Here is a 19020-nt window from a genome sequence, read left to right on the forward strand (position 1 = left end):
GTTACACCTTGGCTGAGGTTATGCCTCGCCACTTCTCGGGAATAGGTTTACTGTGGACTTTATCATCTTGCTTGCTTTCCTATATGCAGCTCATCACCTTAATTTGCTGCTTGTTTAGCCTGTGCTCTTAGATCCTTTTCTTCATTTCCGTCTCTATAACCACTTCTAGTGAAAATATGAACACTGAGCTTGAGCCTCCTGGCCTGCTCCCCACCGGGCCAGCAGAGCACTGCTCTGACCAAGCCCCCCGCTATTGACAGAGAAACTTCTTTAGCCTGACAGTCACTGTTGTTGTGATCTGCCCCCTAAGCTGGCCAGCGATCCAGCCTTCTCTTCCTTCGCCTTTGTTTACACACTTGGGCTTGCTCTTCTCCAGGAGTCCCAGTTGCCTGTGTTTCCTTCCCTGACCCTCTGAAAGCACACACTTCTTCATCTCAGCCTATCATTGGCACCTCTTCTTGCCTTCCTGTTACTTGACGTGTCTTACCTCTCCATGAAACGGAAGCTCCTTGTTACAGGTTGCACTCAGGAGGCACTCAGGAAAAGTCTGGTGGTTGGCGGGCATAAAGTGACGGACGACCTTTGACAAAGTGAGGTGGTCTTATATAACGCGTGTGTGTATCTATCTGTCTACCTATCTACCAACCTACCTATGTACATATGCCTACATAAATATGCGCATATATAGAACTTTTTATTTTAGAATGATTTTAGACGTATAGCAAAGGTGCAAAAATAGTACAAAGTGTTATATATTTGTCACCCAGCTTTCACTAATATGAACAGCTTATGTAACCATAGTACAATTATCAGCACTAAGAAATTAACATTGGTACAATGTAATTAACTAGAAACTTCAGTTGGATTTCACCATTTTTTCCCACTAATGACTTTTTTCTGTTCCAAGATCCAATTTTTGTTTATCATTTCTTCTTATTCTCCTCCAGTCTGTGACTCTTTCTTGGTCTTTTCTTGTCTTTCATGACCTTGACACTCTTGAAGAGCACTTCAGTTATTTCACAGAATGTAGTAATTCAGTTATTTTGTTAAATGTCCCTCAATTTGGATTGTCTGATGTTTTCTCGTGATTAGATATGGATGGTGCAAATGGTTAACTCGCTCAGCTGCTAACCAAAAAGTTGGCAATTCAAGTCCCCCCAGAAGCACCTCAAAAGAAAAGCCTGGTGATCTACTTCTGAAAAATCAGCCATTGGAAACCCTATGGAGCACAGTTCTACTCTGACACATGGGGTCACCATGAGCTGGAGTTGAGTAGATGGCAATTGTTTTTTTATGCATTATTGGCAAGACTGGTCCAGAAGTGATGTGCCCCTCCCAGCATATCATGCCAGGGAATACATGATGTTGATCTGTTTTATTACTTGTTGTGTTAACTTTGATCACTTGATTAAGGTTGTGTCTGATGGATTTCTCCACTCTAAAGTTACTATTTTTCCCTTTGTAATTAATATCTTTGAGGAGATACTTCGAGACTGCAAATCTCTTAGTAGAGGGAATTTAATCTAGGGAATTGTTTTCTCAGTAGATAAAAGAGTAGAGAAGCTAATCAGCCCAGAAATTAGCAACTGCAGGAAGCCGTTACCACCTCTAGGCTCCAGACACAAAGGTAAGAGATGGTGTTGCCAGAGCCCAGGATCAGGGGCATGCAGTGTTAAGACCTGTCTGACAAGGGCTGGAGCCAGGAAGGAGACCCAGTCATAGCTGGTGATGCCACCTGAGGCACAGAGAAAGGGGAGAAATACCCTGGCTTCTCTCTTCATCCTGCCTCCCATTGGCTGAGCCCAGTGGAAGCCAGCTGGCACAGGAGCCTGGGAATATCAGTCTGTAGGGGTCAGCCTCTTCCAAATAGAACAGGGTTGGGTAGGAAGTGGGTCTGAAGGAAGGTTTGCTCAGGATCGGTATACCACCTTTGCCATTTCTCTGTTCGATAGGAAACTCTGGTGGCATAATGGTTAAGAACCATGGCTGCTAACCAAAAGATGAGCAGTTTGAATCTACCAGGCACTCCTTGGAAACTCTATGGGGCAGTTCTACTCTGTCCTATAGGGTCACTATGAGTTGAAATCGACTTGACAGCAATGGGTTTGGTTTTGGTTTGGTGCTGTTTGATACAGTAGCCACTGACCACACATGACTCTTGAGTACTTGGACTGTGGCTAGTCCCAACTGAGATGTGTTCTAAGTGGATTTCAAAGGCTTACTATGGAAAAAAGGATGTAAAATATCTTAGTAATAATTTTTTATATAATTATATGTTGAAGTGGTAATATTTAGATATATAGGGTTAAATAAAATATGCTATTAAAATTAATTTCACCTGTTTCTTTTTACTTTTTTAAATCAGGCTACTAGAAAATTTTAAATTACACATATGACTCAGGTTAGTGGCTCTCATTTTATTTCAGTGGGACAGTGCTACTCGAGAGCACCCTGTACCCAGCCTAGGTCCTCAGCATTGTGATAAAACTTCTGTCCTATACAAAGGCTGTGCCCTTGACCCACTGTCAGAGGGCGTGTCCAATCAAGATTTTACAGAGCGAGGGCTGCACTGACCAGAGCCAGCCACTGCCAACAGTTTTGAGCAGATGCATTGAATATCCAGAGACTGGGCTCCGTCTGCTTTTCATCTGTCACATGGAGTGCAGGTTAAAGTCAGTGTTCAAAACGTTAGACCGAGAGGCTAGCTAACATTTGACACAGTAATGAAAACACACTTGTATATGTAGCAGGCACTTTACAGAGGCAGCATCATAATACCATTGCTACTTTAGATCTACACAGTGTTTTATAGTTTAAAAAGGTCTTTCATGTCAACCTTGCAGAGTCACTCAGCATTGTTGTCCCCATTTTACAGATGGGGAAATGAGGCTTCGGAGGTCACATGCATTTCAGGGGCTCCCAAACTTCCAGTGTCAGCTCTGGGGAAGCTTGTCAAAATGCAGGTGCTCATGCCCCACTCTCAGAGAATCTGAGTCAGCGGGCGGGGTGGGTCGACTCTCGGGAGATTCTCATGCAGTGGTTGTCAGACCACACTTTGGGGTGAACCAGCCCTCCGAGGTCTCATGGGGTAAGTGAAGGGACTGGGCTTGAGCCCAGCTTCTGATTGCCATCCTGGGGCTCTTCTCCAATCCCAGGCTATCCTGATAAGACACAGGTTATTGTCCTTGGAAGCTGGTATACAGGAAGATACATATATGCCTCACCTCCACCTCCAGCCACACCCCTTACATTGTAGGGGGCTTGTGTAGTTAGCAATAAGCTAGTGTGGCACAAATGGTTAAGCTCTCGGCTACCAACTGAACAGCTGGCAATTCAAACCCACCTAGAGGCGCCTTGGAAGAAAGGCCTGGCAATCTGCCTCTGAAAAATCAGCCATGGAAAACCCTATGGGGTGCGGTTCTACTCCGATACACACAGCATCCCCATGAGTTGGAATTGACTTGATGGTAACTGGTTTAGTGTGGCTGAAGCTAGACCAGGCAGCCAAACAGTGCTGGGTGTCCACAGACTGACCCTCTGTCCCGCTTGGGTGACTTTGGACTGTAGCTGACTCTCCTTCACCATGCTGAACTGAGGTGAAGAGAAATGGGTTCACCCTGCTTGTGCCAGGGAGTTGGTTCCAATTCATAGTGACCGTATATGGCAGGGTAGAGCTGAGGCATAGCGTTTTCCAGGATGTAATCTTTACGGGAGCAGATTGCCAGGTCTTTTCTCCCACGGAGCTGCTGGTGGGTTCTTACTGCCTACCTTTTGGTTAGCAGCTGAGCTGCTTAACCATTGCACCACCAGGGCTTCTTTGCCTTCCCCAAGCAAACACTAAAGATCACCTCAAATGTGGAGTTCGGAGACGCCAGCTTGGACCTGTTGAAAAACCTGTAAAAACCCATTGCCATCCAGTTGGTTCAGACTCATAGCGACTCTATAGGACAGAACAGAACTGCCCGTAGGGATTCCAAGGAGCAGCTGGTGGATTCAAACTGCCCACCTTTTGGTTAGCAGCTGTATCTCTTAACCGCTGTGACACCAGGACCTGCTGGGAGGAAGGATTTGCCATTAAAAATGGCCAAGTAGGGTTTTCAGTGGCAGAGCCTGCTATCCTGCGGAGGGCAGGGCCAGGCTGGGGAGGCTGGCAGAGTGCAGATGAACTGTGTGTCCTGCCGTCACTGACCACTCCATTTTTCCCGCAGTGGACGGCAGACTGCAGCGAGCGGCTGAACAGCAGCTGTTCCTTCTCCCGAGGGCGAGCACCCCCACAACAGGTAGGGAACCGGTGCCACTTTTCTCCTGGGGGGCGCCACAAGTCTTGTTCTTCTGGCTTCCTGGGCCACACACAGCGGCCCCCTGAGAGGTGCTGATATTGAAAGGGCACGAAAATGGGTGGGTGGGGGGTGGCCTGAGGACCTTGCCCACAGGAAGCTTTCCCACCCCTGGGCCCGTGGATCAACCAGATTTCTTTATAGTGGCAGCATTATTGGTAACAGCAAGCATCTGAAAACAACCAAGTGTCCATTGAGAGGAGAATGAAGAAATGATTTCTGATAAATCTTTATGGTGGAATATTATGCGGCAGTTACAATGAACGATGGGCGGGTCCCACGTAGACACTGATGGGTCTCACAAACAGTGGACTATAGAATTTCGTTTAATTTAATTAATTTGTTTTCTAAATAGACTTTATTTTGTAGAACACTTTTAAGCTTAGAGAAAAATTGTGCAGAAAGTGTGGAGAGTTCCCAGAGGCTCCCTCTCCCCTCCCCCACAGTTGCCCTATTATTGACATCTTGCATTTCGAGGAACATTTGTCACCGTTGATGAGTCAACATTGGTGCACTATTATTCACTGAAGTCCATAGTTTACATCAGCGTTCACTCTTTGTGTCTGGGCAAATGCATGCTGTCATGTGTCCACCGTTAGAGAATCCCACAGGAGAGTTTCACTGCCCTAGGATGCTCTGGGCGCCCCCTGTTCATCCCCCACCTCTGCCCTGAACTCCTGACAACCAGTGGTCTTTCTCCAGGATGTCACGTAGTTGGAATCAGACAGGATGGATTGGATAGTGGTATGGCATCTACCTAGACACGTAGTATGGAATCATCCAGTCTTTTCCTGCTGGTGACTCCTGGGTTTGATGCTGTGGGGCACTTCGGAGATCACTTCTGCTCCAGGTCTGCTGGGCGCCTGAGAAGGGGGTATCCTGGGGGTAAGGTGTCACGGGCCTATCTCCTTGCCCTTGACCAACTAGCTGTGCTGGAGCCAGGTGGGTGCCCAGCTTCTCACCCTGCCACTTGCCTGTGAGGTACCGCAGGCTCCTGTGTGGGCTGCACAGCTGGCGGGGAAGGGAGGCAGCTACTCTTTGAGTGACTGACCCCCGGCCTGCCCTGCTGCACCCTCTGGCTGTCCAGCTGTTCCTGCTGACACCTCATCCCTGGGATTAGAAGGCCTAAAAGAACCATTTATCCCCGGCCCCAGCCCAGCCTCAGACTGGCCAGTCCAGAGAGATGGGAGCCGCCTCACAGGCTGCTCAGGAACATGCCCTGGTTTTAAAGCTGCAGCTTGGACATGTTGCCGGGGCCCACTTGCTGGGGGCTGACTTCAGCCTCATGGTGCTGATTAAAGCAGGGTTTCTCCATCTGTCCTGAGGGAAGATGGTCAACCTTAGCTCTGGGAGTCTTTCTTGGGCTGCAGGGTTTGCCCCATCATTGTGTTGGGGGACAGCTGCCTGCATGTTTCCTTTTGTTACAGGATGTTTGTTTGTCATCTACTGTCAGAAAAACCCCTTGCCTTCTCCGAATCCTTTCAGAGGGTAGTTTGAGTCCCACCAGGTGGGAGGGAAGGGGCCAGAGAGTCCAAAACAAGAAATGGGCTGTAGGTAGCCCAGAAAAGCCTGTTCAGCTGCCAGGAATTGGGGTTCAGCTGAACTGTGGATTATTTGGAGCCCTGGTGGTGCAGTGGTTAAGAGCTCAGGCTGCTAACCAAAACGTTGGCAGTTCAAATCCACCAGCTGCTCCTTAGAAACCTCATGGGGCAGTTCTACTCTCCTGTGGGGTCACTATGAGTAGGAATCAACTCAACGGCAGTGGGCTTTTTTGGTGGATTTTTGGCAGCTTCTTTTCCAGACAGCTGTCCATCACGTAATCATCTTGTTAGGATGCTAGGATATGGTTTCCAGCTTTTCATTCTAATAGGGGAAATGCGTGGAGATGGTTGAGAGGAAAGAACCTGAAATGAGAGAATGAAACAGCTGTGGATTTAGAAAACATTTCCAGGTGCTGGCATGGGCTTGAACATTCAGGAAAGAAAGCCGAAAGCCTAGGAAAGGCTGTTTTGAGTCAGGAGCAAGCAGCTCTTCTCCATCTGCACAGAAGTGCCAAGGAATCGAATTAATGTGCACAACAATAGAGCCTCTGATTAGACCTTGAGAATGACTTCCCGCCTGAGGGACTTGTTGGCCTCCAATGTTGGCTGCTGAGCAAGGTGAAGAAACCTTTGCTGGAAACTGAAGAGCACGCCTCCTATCTGGCGGTTCACATGGAGCCCTGGGAAAGGTGGGGGCGTGTTAGGAAAGGCCTTTGTGTCCTGGGTGATGGCCTATGATCCTACATTGCCTGGAATGAGGAGAGAAGGGCATCTCCCCTGCTCCATCAGGATCCCTGATAGCAACTGAAGCATCAGGAGAGAGTGAGACTCCTGACCCAAGGTGTGGCGCTGATTCCAAGCACCTTTTCTGCAATGTGAGGGGTCGGGCTACACAGAGTTCTTGGAGCCTCTTGGGAAGTCCTTGAAATGCTTATATCCTATGTCTCCATGAAATGGCTGACTGGGCCCAAATAGCTGTGAAAAACAGCAGCAGGTCTGGATTTCCTGATTTCTCTGCCATTCCCCCATCCATCCTGATACCCGTGCCACCCTACGGGCTAGGTAGATCGGTGCCAACATTGACTTAGCTCTAGGGCATGACAGATGGTAGATAGAGGAGGGGGATCAAATACACCGGTTACCTCTGGCCCATAGAAAAGGGTAGAAAGAGTTTTCTGCCAGTCACCTTGCTGCCCTCCAGTAACAACTGTATTTGATTCAGTGCCATTTGTAAATCATTAGCATAAATGCTATCATAGAACAAGTGCCTAGATTTTTAAGCAGCTTCCATGGATATGTGAGAAATATCATGTTTAATATTCATGATGCTTGTCTTAGTCATCTAGTGCTGCTGTAACAGAAATACCACAAGTGGATGGCTTCAAAAGAGAGAAATTTATCCTCTCACAGTCTAGGAGGCTAGAAGTCTATATTCAGGCTGCCAGCTTCAGGGAAAGGCTTTCTCTCTCTGTTGGCTCTGGGGGAAGGTCCTTGTCATCAATTTTCCCTGGTCTAGGACCTTCTCCACGCAGGAACCCTGGATCCAAAGGAAGTGCTCTGCTTTAGGCACTGCTTTTTTGGTGATGTGAGGTCTCCATGTCTCTCTTCTGGGTTCTCTCTTTTATATCTCAAAAGAGATTGGCTTTAGACAAAAATCTAATCTTGTAGATTGAGTCCTTCCTTATTAACATAGCTGCCACTAATTTCACCTCATTAATATGGAGGCAGAATTTACAACACATAGGAAAATCACATCAGATGACAAAATGGTGGATAGTCACACAGTACTGGGAATCATCGCCTAGCCAAGTTAACAGATACTTTTGGGGGACACAATTCAATCCATGATCATGCTATTCTCCACTCAGTCAGTACTTTTATTGACAACCTACTATGAGCTCATCAGACACATGAGCTGGAGACTTCTGGCTCGTTACCTGTTTGTAAAGCAGAGGCTAGTATCTTAGTCTGGATTTTCTAGAGAAACAGAACTAGTGAGACATATATGTAAAAATCTGTCTTGGAAGAAATACAGCCAGAATGCCTCTTAGAAGCAAGGATGATGAGACTTTGTCTCCCTTACTTTGGACATGTTATCATGAGGGATCAGTCCCTGGAGAAGGACGTCATGCTTGGTAAAGTACAGGGTCAGCAGAAAAGAGGAGACCCTCAATGAGATGGATTGACAAAGGGGCTGCAACAGGGGCCTCAGCACAACAATTGTGACGATGGCACAGGACCGGGCAGTGTTTCATTCTGTTGTACACTGGGTGGCTATGAGTCAGAAATGACTCAACAGCACCTAACAACAACAACATATGTATTTAGAGAGAGAGACTGATTTACTTCAAGGGATTGCTTGATGTGACTGTGGGAGCTGACAAGCCCAAAAGCCATAGGTCAGGCAGCAGACTGCAGCCCCTGCTGGCTCATGGGACTGTGGGGAGCTGGTAAGTCCACCAGTGATGAGAAGGGTGTGGAGTGGAGAGAGAGAGAGTTCTGCCAAAATATCTATTTATAACCTGGAGGCAGACCATACCCTAAGGAAATCCCCCTTTCAATTCAATTCAATTACCTTACTGACAGTGATTACGTTAGATTGTGTTATGAAAGTTATTAGTCGAGGGTTTGGCCAAACTACTGGGAATCATAGCCTAGCCAAACTGACACATTAAATTAACCATCGCAGCTTGATAACATGAAATGGGAGAAAGATATACATGTTAAGTCCCCAAAAGGGAGGTTGTGGCCACAGGTACAGCAGCCACTCCAAAGAATAATCTGTGTGGGTAGGGAGAGGTCTTAAAGAACGTGGGACTTGACCTGTGCCTTCAGCAGTGGGCAGGATGTTTGAATAGGTGGAAGAGAAGAGGGAGGGCATTCCAGAGAGAAGAAATGGCATTAGCAAAAACTTGAAGTTCAACATAACTTTGGGAGGTTAAAGCGACAGGAGAGAGAACATCTTGGGTCAATGGTTAGTGCTGGGTATTCCAAGAGTAGTGGGGTATGAGGATGATGAATGCCGAGGTGCCTATGTGCTGGGCTAAGATGGTAGAACTCCTGTCCAGCTTACCATTGTGTATCTTCTGTTGTTTTCTGGTTGTTCCATGCAAATAAACCTGTCTCCTTGTATCAGTCAGGATAGCCCAGATAATGCTACTGTAACAAACAACCCTACAACCTCAAAACTTAAAACAACACATTCAGCACCCAACTTGATGGAACAGTTGCCATCTCAACCAGTTAACCTTGTGACAGAAGGAAAGGGATCTAGACAGTCTCACAATGACAATTCAACAATCTAGCCAGAAGTAACACACTCCACTTCTTAGCGTACTAGCCAGAACTAGTCACATAACCCCCACTCAGCCATAAACACACTACCATTTAGTAAAAACCTAGGAAATGTAATTCTACTGTGTTCCTGGAATGGAGGAAAATAGAACTATTTGGTGACTGGTTAGAATGACTGTCACATGCCCAGCCTCTAGTAGACACTCACCTGAGGCTGGAACTGACCTTTTCCTCCTCTCATCTCCTCCACCACCTCAAATTTAGAGCTAAGCAGTCTCAAATGAACCCTTAAGACGTGTGGATCTTACACCCTGGGCTCTCAGGATGGCAAGAAGCTAAGAGGTTACCTGGTCCCCCCGTCCATCCTACAGTGCAGTGGCTATTGAATGGCTGGAAATTTCCAGGCATAGGGAGCTCACTGCCTCAAAAGGCATCTCAGGCCGTTGTTAGGCATCTCTAGTTGACAAAATGTTCTTTCTTTGATTCAGGGCAAAGCCTCCTTCTCATATCTCCAGCTGATGGTTTTAGTTTTACTCCTTTGCCCGTGTCTCTCCTCCAGCAGCCCACCATTGAAAGTCGTCTTTTTAAGCTAAATATTCTCACTCCTGCAGCTACTTCCCTTTTTCCATGGTGAATTCATTCCTTTGTTTATTTGTTTTACCCATTGATCCAATGAGCAAATTATCACTGAGGGCCGCCCATGTGCCAGGCACTGTGCTAGGATCTGGGAATTTAGAGTAGTGAACAAGTTAGGCATGGTCCCTGTTACACGGAGATTACGGGATGCAGGACAGATTCTTAAGCCACCCTTAGGTCTGGGATATGACAAGGTGATTTGTAGGTCCCAGCCTGTCATAGGCTACTCCTCCAGGAAGCACTGTGATTCCTCTTAACATGCCTTCTAGAACCGAACACATTCCTCCTGGTGAGATCTAAAGAAGGCAGCCTCCGCCACCTGCCAGCATGTGAGCCTCTCTTTTTCTGAAAATTCCATCTGCTTCTGCCTTCATGGTGCCTTCTGGCTCTAACTTACTTAGGGGAACAGGATACAACTGCAAAGAATATTAATGATTGACTTTTATAGGGAGAACTATTGCCAGCTGTTCACTGAGTACCTGTTGTGTGAGCCATGGCCTGGTCTCTGCCTTCAGAGAACCTACAACCTGCTTAGAGAAATAAGGCCTTCTTGTATGAAAAAGCAGCCATCTGAGGAGCATTTGAGTACAGGGAGGAATGGGCCTGGTGTCTGCTGGACAGGCCTCTGGTGTGGCTGAATGCAGGCTATTTAAATAACATGGCTATTTAAACCCTAAATCACAAGCCTAATTAACTGGAAGAGAGTTTTTTTTTTTTTTTTTTAATAATTTTTATTGAGCTTAAAGATTTTTTTTTTTTTATTGAGCTTTAAGTGAACATTTACAAATCAAGTCAGTCTTTCACATATAAGCTTATATACAGCTTACTCCATACTCCCACTTAGTCTCCCCCTAATGAGTCAGCCCAGAAGAGAGTTTTGTGGACAGAAAGGGTTGGCTTAGGACAAATACCCTTGGCCACAGGCTTCAGTCATTGTGTACCACCTCTCCCTGACCTTCAGGTTTAGTTAGAAGACAGAGATAGCTCAGGGGAGGGGACAGGATGGACAAACAGACACAGCAGTCCCAGAGTGGAAGGAATGGCCTTTCTGCACCCACCCAAAAGTTGTACTGGTCTCCACCTGGGCATTCTCCTGCCTCAAAAGCCCTTCCATTGTGGGGTATTAAAATGTTGGGGGCCACCCCCTTTCTACAGTACAGAGAGCTGTCCTTGGTGCTGATCCATATATTGGCCTGGACAGGACTGTTCCTCCCTGGGCCCTGCCCTGCCCCGCCACTTCCCTCTGCCCTCATCTCCTCACTTTCTCTCTGATTGGCAGATCCTCCCATTGGACATATTTCTTTAGGGTCTTTTGTTCCCTGTACATTCCATTTAATGTAAAAACTCACAGCATTTCTCATGTGTTCTACCTGCCTTCCCCCACCCCACTCGGGAACTACCCAGCTAGTCCTCATGCTCACAGTACAGATGGGGAAACACAGGTCCAAGGAGCCAGGGTGACCTGTGTGAAGCAGGTGGCAAGTCCAGGTCCAGAAGGCTGTTTTACCCACTCTGAGTCAAAACCATGTTGCTTCTTCCAGGAGGTTTCCCCTAGTCTCCGAATCATACTGCTGTCTCCCCCAAAGCTGGCAGCATGGATGGCATGCACCTCATCACATGGCACTTGACTCCCTGCCATCTTGATTTGTTCCTTCTGCTCCTTGTGAATCCCCAGGTGGTCAGTAAGACTATAGCCTCAGGCCTTTTGTGGTCCACACAGTGCACAGCATGGTGTTAATTCACTTATATGGGTGGTAGATTGGAATTTGAGGCAGGAGAGTTGGGGAGGGCATCCTTGGGGAGAAAGGACAGAAGTTTTGTACGTTATTGAAAAGAACCCTCCCAGTAAGCTCCCTGGGAGCCCTGTGTCCGTGAAGTGAGAGTCTCCACATTAGGTCAGGCTTGCCTCCCGGTCCTCAGGATGGAACTGATTGAGTGACTTTCTGCATCAAGAAGGGAGCAGAGTGGGATTGCGAGCCCTTAGAAGGACAGGTACTGGCCACCTTTCTCTCTCTGTTGCCCATCCCTGGGCCTCTTTAGAGCCCAGCTACTCACAAACTGACGGGATGCTGGCTTGTGGTGATGCTGTCCTGGGACAGGGGCTTGGTAGAGACCAGGGCAGAGGGCCGGCCACCCCTGTCTCTGAGTTGCAGATGTGCTGGGGAAATTTGCACTGGGAGCCCGGCATTCTCCAGGTGGTAATTCACCTGCAACTCACCCATTAACGGGGGGCCTCCTGCTGCCCCCTGCCCTATTCAGCCAGGCTTGCCTAGATTCTAAACACAGCCCAGGATTGTCAATGCACGTGCACACGTGTGTGTACAGGCAAAACTCACAAGGCAGTTATGTGTTAATAAAGGGAAAACAGCAGCATAGAACAGGGCTGTTTATTGTTTAACTGTACTGGCCTGAGCATTTTTCCCCTGCGCCATGACTCTCTCTCTCTCTCCCCTTGTTTCTCTGACTCACGCATGGAGCCTCCTGTCCTTATAAATACCTATTCAGCCCCCTCTCCCTTCCAGGGCCTCTTTCCTTCACTCCAGGCAATTTACTCCCCGCACCAGCCCTGCCTTCCCAGTCATAAGCAAAGCTGGGCTTGGAGAATCCGAATGTTTGTAGGAGATGGTTTTATTCCTGCTTTATGGAAATTTCCACAGTGGGGTCAGGATTTATCTGAATAGTATGCCTACATAGCACAGTGGTTAAGAGCACAACCCCTGGGCCATGCTGTCTGGGCCCCTACCCTGGGAACTAGTTGTATGAGTGTGGGCAAGTTCTCTATGCCTCAGTTTCCTCATCAGTAAAATGGGAATGATAATAATAATATCTGCCTCCTGGGTTGTAATGGGGGCATTGATAGTTCAGTGGTAGAATTCTCACCTTCCAGGCAGGAGACCTGGGTTCGATTCCCAGCTAATGCACCTCGAGTGCAGCCACCACCCATCTGTCATTGGAGGCTTGTGTGTTGCTATGATGCTGAACAGGTTTCGTGGATGCTTCTAGACTAAGATGGAGTAGGAAAGAAGGCCTGGAGATCTGCTTCTGAAAATCAGCCAGTGAAAACCCTATGGATCACAGTGGTCTGATCTACAACTAATTATGGGATGGTGCAGGACTGGGCAGCATTTTGTTCTATTGTGCATGGTGTCGCCATGAGCCCTGCCGACTCAACAGCAGCTAAGAAGAACAACAGGATTATAATAAATGTCCAGTGCTCAGATGGTGCCTAAAGTGTTGTGAGTTCTATGTCAGTACCTGCTGTTACCATCATTGCTATTCTTGGGCCTTCCTGGGGTCTGCCCTCCCCTGAGCCGGAGTTAGCTCTGCCCCCAGTAGGAGCCTCAGTTTCCCTGCTTAGGGCAGGGTGCTTCCACTGCCTTTTCCATGCAGTTAAAAGTGCTGGTTACCCGTTTGTGATCTGTTCTGAGAGCATTATGGCTCACCCTGGCATGGGGCCCTCTAATTGCCGGTAAAAGGGGCTGTTGTGAAGGATCCCACAGTGTGTAAGTGCTAAAAACTACCCACTGAAAAGGACAATTGTTTCTGATAGGACCTCTCAGAACTTTGGCATCTCAGCAACCTGGGGGGCAGGGGCTGGGTGGTCTCAGGGCTGGGAGGAGGCTGTGCTCAGAGAAATGCTATGGCCACCAGGACCCACCATGCAATAATAAGCTGGAGAATATCATTTAAGTAGCCAGTGATGGAGAGCTGTCAGTGCTTGGCCACAGAGTCCATGCTACAAAATATTTAATGGATGATACTGGGTTACAAGCCTGGGGTGGGGGTGAATAGGCAGGGGGATACAACAGAAAAGAGAAGCCAGGGTCCGTGCCATCCAGGGAATGTTAGCCTAATTGAGGGAGAGAGTTAGTATGAGGCTTAGCATTGTCCAGACACTAGGGTGTTGTTGGCTGTGGTCAGCAGCGGGAGAGGGCTGGCTGGGTAGGTACTAAGGAGGACAGTAGGTGAGACTCTTCAAGGCTCCTGAGGAAGTGGGAGTTGGAGAGGCCAGAGAACAGCCTGAGCTGGCCTGGGTCTGTGTAGTCACTTGGTGTGTGGCTGTGAGGACATGAGAAGGCCATCTGCTGATTTCAGGAAGGAGGGCCATGATGTACCATCCTTGTAAAAGGGGCCTGTAGATAAGAGGATGGTTGATCACCAAGGGGCACTTGTGGGGTCCCCAGTAGGTCCTGACAAGGACCGAGGGTGGGTAATCTTGGAGAACACCAACTCACTAACCTTGGAGTCCCTTGACACACACTCTCCAGCTACTCCCAGCCCCACCATGCTCCCTGCGCAAACCCGGAAGGCCTTAAAGTTACCCAGAATGCCTTCTATTCTGCCATGATTCCTTTCCACACACCACTACCTTGCTTGGATCACTCCTTTCCTCCTTTTCCCTCTGCTTGTCTGACCTCCTCGGGAGAGTTGCCTGTACTTTGGTCCTACTGCCACACCTTGAAATCAGAGCACATACCACACTGTATTGTAATTACTTAATATGTGTGTGTCATCTCATCCCATTCTTTGAGGGCAAGTCTGTGACTTCTTCATATTTTGCTTATTGTTTGCTTGATATACTTTTTTCCATCCTTTGAGTTTTAGTTTGTTTGTGTCTCTAAGTCTAAGGTGTGTCTCTTGTAGGCAGCATATAGATGGATCGTGTTTCTTTATCCAGTCTGTGACTCTCTGTCTCTTTATTGGTGCATTTAGTCCATTTACATTCAGGGTAATTATAGATAAATAAGTTTTTAGTGCTGTCATTTTGATGCCTTTTTATGTGTGTTGTTGACAATTTCATTTTTCCACATACTTTTTTGTGCTGAGGCGTTTTTCTTAGTAAATTGTGAGATCCTCACTTTCATAGTGTTTGACTTTATGTTAGTTGAGTCGTTACGTTTTTCTTGGTTTTTGTCTTGAGTTATAGAGTTGTTATACCTTTTTGTGGTTACCTCATTATATACCCCTATTTTTCTAAGTAAAAACCTAACTTGTATTGTTCTATATCGCCTTGTATCACTCTCCATATGGCAGTTCAATGCCTCCTGTATTTAGTCCCTCTTTTTGATTATTGTGATCTTTTACCTACTGACTTCCATGATTCCCTGTTATGTGTATTTTTTTTTAATTAATCTTAATTTGTTTGTTTTTGTGATTTCCCTATTTGAGTTGATATCAGGACGTTCTGTTTTGTGACCTTGTGTTGTGCTGATATCTGATATTATTGGTTCTCTGACCAAACAATATCCTTTAGTATTTCTTGTAGCTTTGGTTTGGTTTTTGCAAATTCTCTAAACTTGTGTTTGTCTGTAAATATCTTAATTTCGCCTTCATATTTCAGAGAGAGTTTTGCTGGATATATGATCCTTGGTTGGCAGTTCTTCTCCTTCAGTGTTCTGTATATGTCGTCCCATTCCCTTCTTGCCTGCATGGTTTCTGCTGAGTAGTCAGAACATATTCTTATTGATTCTCCCTTGAAGGAAACCTTTCTTTTCTCCCTGGCTGCTTTTAAAATTTTCTGTTTATCTTTGGTTTTGGTGAGTTTGATGATGATATGTCTTGGTGTTTTTCTTTTTGGATCAATCTTAAATGGGGTTCGATGAGCATCTTGGATAGATATCCTTTCGTCTTTCATGATGTCAGGGAAGTTTTCTGTCAGAAGTTCTTCAACTATTTTCTCTGTGTTTTCTGTCCCCCCTCCCTGTTCTGGGACTCCAATCACCCGCAGGTTATCCTTCTTGATAGAGTCCCACATAATTCTTAGGGTTTCTTCATTTTTTTTAATTCTTTTATCTGATTTTTTTTCAGCTATGTTGGTGTTGATTCCCTGGTCCTCCAGATGTCCCAGTCTGCATTCTAATTGCTCGAGTCTGCTCCTCTGACTTCCTAGTGTGTTGTCTAATTCTGTTATTTTATTGTTAATCTTTTGGATTTCTACATGTTGTCTCTCTATGGATTCTTGCAACTTATTAATTTTTCCAGTATGTTCTTGAATAATCTTTTTGAGTTCTTCAACAGTTTTATCAGTGTGTTCCTTGGCTTTTTCTGCAGATATCCTAATTTCATTTGTGATATCATTAAGCATTCTGTAAATTAGTTTTTTATATTCTGTATCTGATAATTCCAAAATTGTATCTTCATTTGGGAAAGATTTTGATTCTTTTGTTTGGGGAGTTGGAGAAGCTGTCACGGTCTGCTTCTTTAAGTGGTTTGATATGGATTGTTGTCTCCGAGCCATCACTGGGAAACTAGTTTTTCCAGAAAATCTGCGTGCAGTCCAAATCCCTGTGGGACGGTTCCCCGGCTCGGGTGCTGCTCTTTCTGCTCCAAGATCAGTCACTGCCTCCCGGGGACTTCTCCTAACGGCTGCGTCCCACGCCGCCCGTGGAACCGGCTAGTCCCCCTCCCGGGGTTAGTTCAGGGGGGTGGAGCAGGTCTCTGTGCTTGTGCCGTACCTGACTGGTATGCTGGCTCCAGGCTCTGGAAACAATCGCTGCTTCCCCGTATTAGTTCGTTCTCCGTCTCTAAATCTGTGTTTGTTGTTCAGGGTTCGTAGATTGTTATGTATGTGATCGATTCACTTGTTTTTCCGTGTCTTTGTTGTAAGAGGGATCCGAGGTAGCGTCTGCCTAGTCCGCCATCTTGGCTCCGCCCTTCGACTTCTTCATATTTTTATCCTCAGTATTTGTCCAGGCTCAGGCACATGGCAGGTGCTCCCGAGAAGATAAGCCAATGTATGATCAAGTGGATCTGAGAAATGATGGGTCCCAGGACAGGTTAATCAGAGTGATGTCAATAGAATTAGGCCCTGCAGAAAGGTCTCAAAAATGAGGACTAGGAGTGGGAATGTAAAATGTACAACCACTTTAGAAATCGATTTGGCACTTCCTTAAAAAGCTAGAAATAGAACTACCATAGGATCCAGCAATCCCACTCCTCAGAATATATCCTAGAGAAATACGAGCCTTTACATGAACAGATATATGCACACCCATGTTTATTGCAGCACTGTTTACAAAAGCAAAAAGATGGAAGCAACCAAGGTGCCCATCAATGGATGAATGGATAAATAAATTATGGTATAGTCACACAATGGAATACTACGCATCGATAAAGAACAGTGAGGAATCTGTGAAACATTTCGTAACAGGAGGAACCTGGAAGGCATTATGCTGAGTGAAATTAGTCAGTTGCAACAGGACAAATATTGTATAAGACCACTATTATAAGAACTTGAGAAATAGTTTAAACGGAGAAGAAAATATTTTTTTTGTGGTTATGAGAGGGAGGGGGGAAGGAGAGAGGGTGGGAGAGGGGTATTCACTAATTAGATAGTAGATAAGAACTACTTTAGGTGAAGGGAAAGACAACACACAATACAGGGGAGGTAAGCACGACTGCACTAAACCAAAAGCATAGAAGCTTCCTGAATAAACTGAATGCTTCAAAGGTCAGTGTAGCAGGTGCAGGGGTTTGGGGAGCATGGTTTCAGGGGATATCTAAGTCAATTGGCATAATAAAATCTATTAAGAAAACATTTTGCATCCCACTTTGAAGAGTGGCATCTGGGGTCTTAAACACTAGCAAGTAGCCATCTAAGATGCATCAATTGGTCTCAACCCACCTGGATCAAAGGAGAATGAAAAACACCAAGGACACAAAGTGATTACGAGCCCAAGAGACAGAAAGGGCCACATGAACCAAGGACTACATCATCCTGAGACCAGAAGAACTAGATGGTGCCTGGCTACAATCGATGACTGCCCTGACAGGGAACACAACAGAGAACCCCTGAGGGAGCAGGAGAGCAGGGGATGCAGACCCCTAATTCTCATAAGACCAGACTTAATGATCTGACTGAGACTAGAGGGACCCCGGTGGTCATGGCCCCCAGACCTTCTGTTGGCCCAGGATAGGAACCATTCCCGAAGCCAACTCTTCAGACATGGATTGGACTGGACAATGGGTTGGAGAGGGATGCTGGTGAGGAGTGAGCTTCTTGGATCAGGTGGACACTTGAGACTATGTTGGCATCTCCTGCCTGGAGGGGAGATGAAAGGGTAGAGGGGGTTAGAACCTGGTGAAATGGACACAAAAAGAGAGAGTGGAGGGAGGGAGCGGCCTGTCTCATTAGGGGGAGAGCAATTGGGAGTATGTATCAAGGTGTATATAAGTTTTTGTGTGAGAGACTGACTTGATTTGTAAACTTTCACTTAAAGCACAATAAAAATTATTAAAAAAAATGAGGACTAGGGAGGTGTCATGGATTGATTTGTGTCCCCCCAAAATATGTGTATCAATTTGGCTAGGCCGTGATTCCCGATATTGTGTGATTGTCCACCATTTTGTCATCTGATGTGATTTTCCTAGGTGTTGTAAATCCTATCCTTATGATGTTAAGGAGATGGGATTAGTGGCAGTTGTGTTAATAAGGCAAGACTCAGTCTACAAGATTAGATTGTGTCTTAAGCCAGTCTCTTTTAAGACATAAAAGAGAACAGAGAGACATGGGAGACCTCACACCACCAAGAAACAAGAGCCAGTAGAATAGCCCATCCTTTGGACCTGGGGTTCCTATGCTGAGAAGGTCCTCAACCAGGGAAGATTGATGAGAAGGACCTTTCTCCAGAGTCAACGGAGAGAGAGAGCCTTCACCTGGAGCTGATGCCCTGAATTTGGACTTCTAGACTACTAGACTGTGAAGGAATAAACTTCTGTTTGTTGAGGCCATCCACTTGTAGTATTCCTGTTATAGCTGTACTAGATGACTAAGACAGGAGGCTATGAGGAATCCAGCCAGAAGGCCATAAAACAGAGAGAAAAGTGTACATAAGGGTACAGTTCAGTGGATTTTCACAAACCGAACACACCCATGTAAGCAGTACCCAGATCAAGAAACAGGACATTACCAGCTCCTCTCCCCCCAGGAGCCCCTGGTGCCTCCTTCCAGTTACTAAGTTCTGTCACCATAGATTAGTTAGTTTGCCTGTTCTTAAATTTTGTATCAGTCGAACCATACAGTAGGGATTCTTTTGTGTCTGGATGATTTTGCTCCACACCGTGTTTGTGGAATTTATGTTGTTGCATGTTTTTTTAATTCCTATATTCTCACTGCTGTGTAATATTAGCATATGTGAACCTACCACAATTTATGTATCCAGTCAACTGTTGATAGGCATTGGAGTGGTTTCCAGTTTGGGGCAATTACGTAT

The 19020-nt window shown here is 46.2% G+C and overlaps 1 protein-coding gene across 5 annotated transcripts in view; it reads left to right on the plus strand.

Annotated features, from left to right (window-relative positions):
• Window positions 1-19020, plus strand: part of CTIF (cap binding complex dependent translation initiation factor) — a 301119-nt gene that overhangs the window by 76270 nt on the left and 205829 nt on the right. For all 5 annotated transcript variants that reach the window (XM_049902306.1, XM_049902308.1, XM_049902309.1 and 2 more), the window contains one exon: window positions 4209-4280. In XM_049902306.1, coding sequence (XP_049758263.1) covers window positions 4209-4280 — 72 coding nt within the window. The remainder of the gene's footprint in view (window positions 1-4208; window positions 4281-19020) is intronic.

This window comes from Elephas maximus, chromosome 11 (genome assembly GCF_024166365.1).
Source record: "Elephas maximus indicus isolate mEleMax1 chromosome 11, mEleMax1 primary haplotype, whole genome shotgun sequence".
NCBI classification, from domain to species: Eukaryota; Metazoa; Chordata; class Mammalia; order Proboscidea; family Elephantidae; genus Elephas; species Elephas maximus.